This window comes from Nanorana parkeri, unplaced genomic scaffold (assembly GCF_000935625.1).
Source record: "Nanorana parkeri isolate BGI_ZX_2015 unplaced genomic scaffold, ASM93562v1 scaffold50, whole genome shotgun sequence".
In the NCBI taxonomy this organism is placed as follows: Eukaryota; Metazoa; Chordata; class Amphibia; order Anura; family Dicroglossidae; genus Nanorana; species Nanorana parkeri.
Genome location: NW_017306318.1, coordinates 1,756,942 through 1,762,343, shown reverse-complemented (window position 1 = coordinate 1,762,343; position 5,402 = coordinate 1,756,942). Strand labels below are relative to the sequence as shown.

Below are 5,402 nucleotides of genomic sequence, written 5' to 3'. Positions count from 1 at the left end.
AACGCAGCTGGTCTGTACTTCATCCCCACCTAACATCTCCGTGCTGATAGCTGGAGGACAGACTTATGTCATGGTGTAGAAATGTCACAGGACGGCTCCTCCAGCTCATACTCGTCATACGGGACTCCACAGTCAGTATAAACTTTCACCCTCATAAATCTAGTCATGTATTCTCTCAATGAGAGGAATGTGGGAAGCAGCTCATCAATTTCTAACTAGGATGATGGGTGCACGTGGGTGCGGCAGTCACCTGCAAGGGCATTAAGCAAAAACAGATGTTAGAAACCAGCTTGATTGATGATCCTTCTGGCGGTTGGACGGGCGGAGGTGTAGGGAAGGTGGATGGTTTCTGCCCAAAGCTGGTCATCCCCCTATAGATTCTCTGCAGATTTTCTCTGGTCAGATGGGAAAAGTGCTACAGATTCCTCCATCTACGCTAAACTGTGGGGATGGAGGAATCTCCCGCTGGGCCAGGCTTCAGTATCTTGCTAGTCGGCCCCGCTGGCTCTCAATAGTGGGGCCTGGTATACCAAAGACAGGTCAATGGAAGGTGGTGCAAGTTCATCCCTGATGCCTACTACCTGCTGTTGTCAGTATACACTGGTTGTAGCTCCGGAGCTGTGGGAATCTGGTCTTTGGGAATGTCAAACCAGGGCTGTGTATACTGGTGGCAAACATCAGGGCAAAAATGGGCTCTGTCTGAGCCTTTCCGGGTCCAATATATGCAGCGTATGGGGCAGTTGTGGATTAGGCATTGCACAGCATATGGAAATCGACGTTTCATGGTTAGAAATCTTGCAGCCCCTGTGGGTAACCCATGTTAACTGTTGTTGAAGCCGATCTCCAGGAAAAAACTGCCCGTGCAGCGGGGCCCCTGCGCTTCAGCCGTTAGAGGCTCATTGACATCCTCAAGCCTAATGCAGGGCCCATAGGGACAGTCCACAAGCTGGAGGGATGAGGAGAGCGCGGACTGCTGGGGGAGCAGGGGATCAGGCAAGTAAAAGTCCTGTGTACAGTCCCATTGAGATAAATGGCCAGTTGACCCTTGTAGTGCAGGGGTAGCCCCCATATTTTGTTTTTCTCCCCAGGGATAGGCTTTCAAGCTAAACTTCATGCAGATATAAAAGACACACATCATTGCAACTCTGTATTCTACAATAAATCAATGCATTGAAATGCAAGCCATGTAGGTATCTGAATTTGACTTAGTATCAGCTTCTTGCAGTCCCTGCACAGCAGAGCTTAGACTGGGGGAGGAATGGTCAGTTCTGGGAGCCAATCTGGTGTACTGCATGCATCTGCTGCCAAGAACATGCTGATTGGATGAGGGAGGAGAGAGATGGCCTCCTCAGCCTGATGATACCCTGTCCAGTCAGCAGGGTGGGAGGACTACCAGGGCTGGATTTACCATTAGGCAAGAGTAGGCACATGCCTACAGAGGTGCCCTCCATAGAGGGGCATTGTGCAGGTACCTACTCTGCCTAATTCAACACCGGCAACCGCAAGGAGGGTTCATTCTGCACACAATGGACACTCCTGCTGCAAGACCAGCAGCTTCTACAGGAACCGCCAGCTTCCACAAACACAGGGGAAGGACCCCGGTGCTGCATAAGGCTGCCTTGTAAAATGATGTGGACAGATGTTTAGGGTAGCCTTAGGAGACACCGGGGTCCTTCTCTGCATATGTGAAAGCCGGTGGGTCCTGGAGCAGGTAAGGGCACTGGCTCAGGCTAAACAGATCTCTATTCGTGCCTACAGAAGCCCAAAATGGAAATCCAGCCCTGGACAGTACTGTAGTTCTTACACCCTATAGCTTGCTGTGTAAATGCTGTGTATGTTCCTGTTCAGATCCTGACTTTGAAAGCTGCTCTTTGCATTGTCTTTGGCACAGACCACACTGGGGATAGGCTGGTCATGTACAGTGTGCAATCACTGGATTGTAGTCATACAGGGGCTGATGTATGAATAGTGTATTATAGGAAACCTTTCTCATAACCCAGAGCAATCACTTAGAATCCCAATTTCATTTTTACCCGTGGGCTGTTGGAAGCTTATGGGCCTATAAAATGTATATTGTGGTCATCACTCTGCTGGATATATAAAAATTGCACTATATGTATCTGCTGAGAGCACTGGAGCTGATGACATGTTGTACACAAAATCCAGAGTGCACTGCAAGCGCTATCAGCAGATAGCCGGGATCGATTAATGCATTTCCTCTCCCATCATCCATCACCCTCAAGGGTCAGTATAACTGCTGGGAATCTGCTGCCATCTGCTGGACAGTTTTGGTCCCTGTATCAGCATAACACGCCGCAGTACACCAATGAAAACCGTGGCCTGGAAACGCGTCGCCCCCAGCAAACCCTTCCGATTCTAAATGTAGTTTCCATATGGCTTTGCAGCCACTTCTCATGCACAGCTCTTTTCTGACCATCCCTTCTCTTTTTCTCTGCAGATCGAATGAATTTGATATGATAGAGGCGTTATGGACGTAGAGTCGGCTTACGGCGAATTCATATCGTGTGACAGAACGGGCAGACGCAACGCAGTGCCTGACATCAAGGGAGAATGTGCCTCGACGGGGGTGACAGAACTTTCCGAGGACATGGGAGACATGTCCATCCAAGGAGCAGGTTGGTCATCCATCTTATTTATAAAGGATCATTGTGTTAGCATTAGCACAACCTACTGTACTGCTGACCATTGGCTCATCATCACCATCCCTAAGAATCGGCGATCAGGTGTACACACTTTGTGTGTTGGGTCTTATCCCTTCACTATAGAGCTAGGTTAGGCATCCTCGGCACTCCAGCTGTTCTGAAACTACAAATCCCATTATGCTGCTGCCTCTGGGAGCCATGCATGTGGCATGCTATGACCAAAGCCCAGTAGGGCTAAAACATATAAGCAGGGGTTGCGTCTATGGCCTTTACAGTATGAATTTGAAGGAGATTTCTTGCGTGCCGACATCCTGCTGTAAACTACAGTAATACCTTGGTTTACAAGTAACTTGGTTTGAGAGCGTTTTGCAAGACAAGCAAACATTTCTGAAAAATGTTGCCTTGATATACAAGCAATGTCTTGCAAGAAGAGCAAAATTCTGCAGAAAAGCGCCACCCGGATAAGGCTGTAGCAGTGCGAGCGATGAGTCTGTTTAACGACAACACAATGTCACATTGGATAGATTCCTTGTTATGGTTTCATGAAATGAGAAAGATTCCATTGAGCCAAGAGATAGCAGTGATTCCGTTAGTGATAGTGAAAGTGGTCCTACACAATAATCCTCCTCTCTCTTGTCCCCCTCACACCAGCCACGAAGGTACCTGTAATTGGTTTATTTTCTTTATATTTTGTACAGGTTTATATTACAGTACTGTATTGTAATCATTTTTATATGAATATTTTTGGGTTGTGGAACAAATCATCTTAATTTCCATTATTTCCTATTGGGAAATTCGCTTTGATATACAAGCGCTTTGGATTACAAGCATACTTCTGGAACGAATTATGCTCGTAAACCAAGGTATCACTGTATAGTCATGCATGTGGCTGTCTGAGTTTTGCAATGCCTTATGGGATTTGTAGTTCCACAACAGCTTGAGTGCAGAGGTCGGCTATCCCTGCTATAGAGGGTCATCTAACAGACTTTAGTTCATTCAGATCCTGCAGTCCCTGCCTAGGAAGCAGCTTACCGCACTCATACACAAAGTAGGGGCAGCTTAGTGCATCTGGAAGATAACTCCATGCAGACAGTCGGCCGAGCGTATTTAACTGCTACTGTATATGGGGTCAGCACACATTCTAAAGTGTACGTATATGTAAATGGCAGCATAAAGCTGTGCTAGCAGACTATGTGAGGGGTTGATGGACAAATACAGAGTAATAGAAGGTCTTGAAATACATACCTGTAGAAAATACTGGACCAGGTTGGCTTGAGTTGGGGGGCACTTGATCATGTGACATCTGCTGAAGAGGAACATCAAAGCTCAGATTGGCCCTGTAGGTTACACTTGGGGGAAATGCACGCCCCGTTGTGTCACAGAACATGTCCACCGGGGCCCCAGACAGCAATAAATTGACTTTTACTATTGGAGCGAGGACGGGGTAGTTCATAAGAATTGTTTACTTCCTGTTTTGACACGGGAAGCAAGGGCAAATCTCTCTAAGGGGGTCACAGGCAGCATTACAATCCTGACAGAGGAACTAGCCTTTCCCCACTCTATCCAAACTCAAAAATCTATTGTTTGCTAGAGTTCGACTTTAGTGCATCTGTTTATGTTCTACATGTGAGTGGAATAGGTGAGCCCCGCCTCTGCTCCAAGAACAAAGTTTCTGTTTGTTCTGACGTCCGCTGTGACGTCATTGCGCATGCGCGGTCATCTTATTGATGCCTGCCGGTGGCTATCTTGGTGACTGATGCCGGCAGAGAGAGGAGGGGATGTTCACCTGGCGGGAGGAGGTATGCAGCCGGTTCCCCTCCTCTCTCCTGACACTGTCAGACTCTTGGTCCATGACCGAGTGCCTGACTTTTCATAGGGGGTGACACCAAAATGACTGTCATTTTGGTGTCACCCCTCCAATGGTGGCACCTGGGTGCGGGCCGCACCCCCCTTGTGACGCCACTGTGGGTACCTGATTCACTTGATATAGTCTGAACTAGATTCATTGCTGTAGGGGGACACATTTTCCTCTATAGTGTTTCCTTTCATGAAATCACATTTAATAAGTGTAAAATGACCTGCTGACATATAAGGGAATGGCTGTCCAAGCAGCACCATAGAAGCTGTCTGCCCCTTTATAATCTGCAGCCAAGGCAGGTCCCGGTCTTGTTTTCTAGGCATGTATAATGGGAATACATGAATGTGAATCTGTATTTATCTTTTTACAGAAGGACAAGCGGCAGCAGCAGCAGCAGCTTCCGACACTGGGCAGGAGCAGAGCCCGAAAGCACAAGATGGTAGCTCACCGTCATGAATTACTTATGTCTTGCAGACATCCGTACTGACTTTCATACAGAAAGAGACCTCTGTGAACAAGCACCAAACGGTTTCTATGGGGCTCCAGGCTGAAGAGTACACTGGATTCGGCTATTTCAGCTCACGCACATGCCTAAGAATGTAATCCGAATGCATGACTCAAACCCGCCACCCGGTGGCCAAACGTGCTCATTGCATCTCTTCAGTCTCCACCCGACCAAAACTTGCCTTAGCGATTCGAGCCCTTTCTAGAAACGTACAAACGATATGCAAATCCGTAACCGACGCGTGATACTTTGATGACGGTACTGCCCCCACTCTCCCTTTCTATTTTCTAGGTAAGCAGATATTTATTGTAGAACTTCAGAAAGCGATTTGCCTGTTCTTAAACAGTTTTGGTGACACACTGCCATATAAAAGAAA

At 47.5% G+C, this 5,402-nt stretch overlaps 1 protein-coding gene across 2 annotated transcripts in view; it reads left to right on the top strand.

Annotated features, from left to right (window-relative positions):
* Window positions 1–5,402, top strand: part of PKIG (protein kinase (cAMP-dependent, catalytic) inhibitor gamma) — a 78,113-nt gene extending 72,711 nt beyond the window's left edge. For both annotated transcript variants that reach the window (XM_018574800.1, XM_018574794.1), the window contains 2 exons: window positions 2,459–2,636; window positions 4,892–5,402. In XM_018574800.1, coding sequence (XP_018430302.1) covers window positions 2,489–2,636; window positions 4,892–4,977 — 234 coding nt within the window. In that variant the 5' untranslated portion in view covers window positions 2,459–2,488 and the 3' untranslated portion in view covers window positions 4,978–5,402. The remainder of the gene's footprint in view (window positions 1–2,458; window positions 2,637–4,891) is intronic.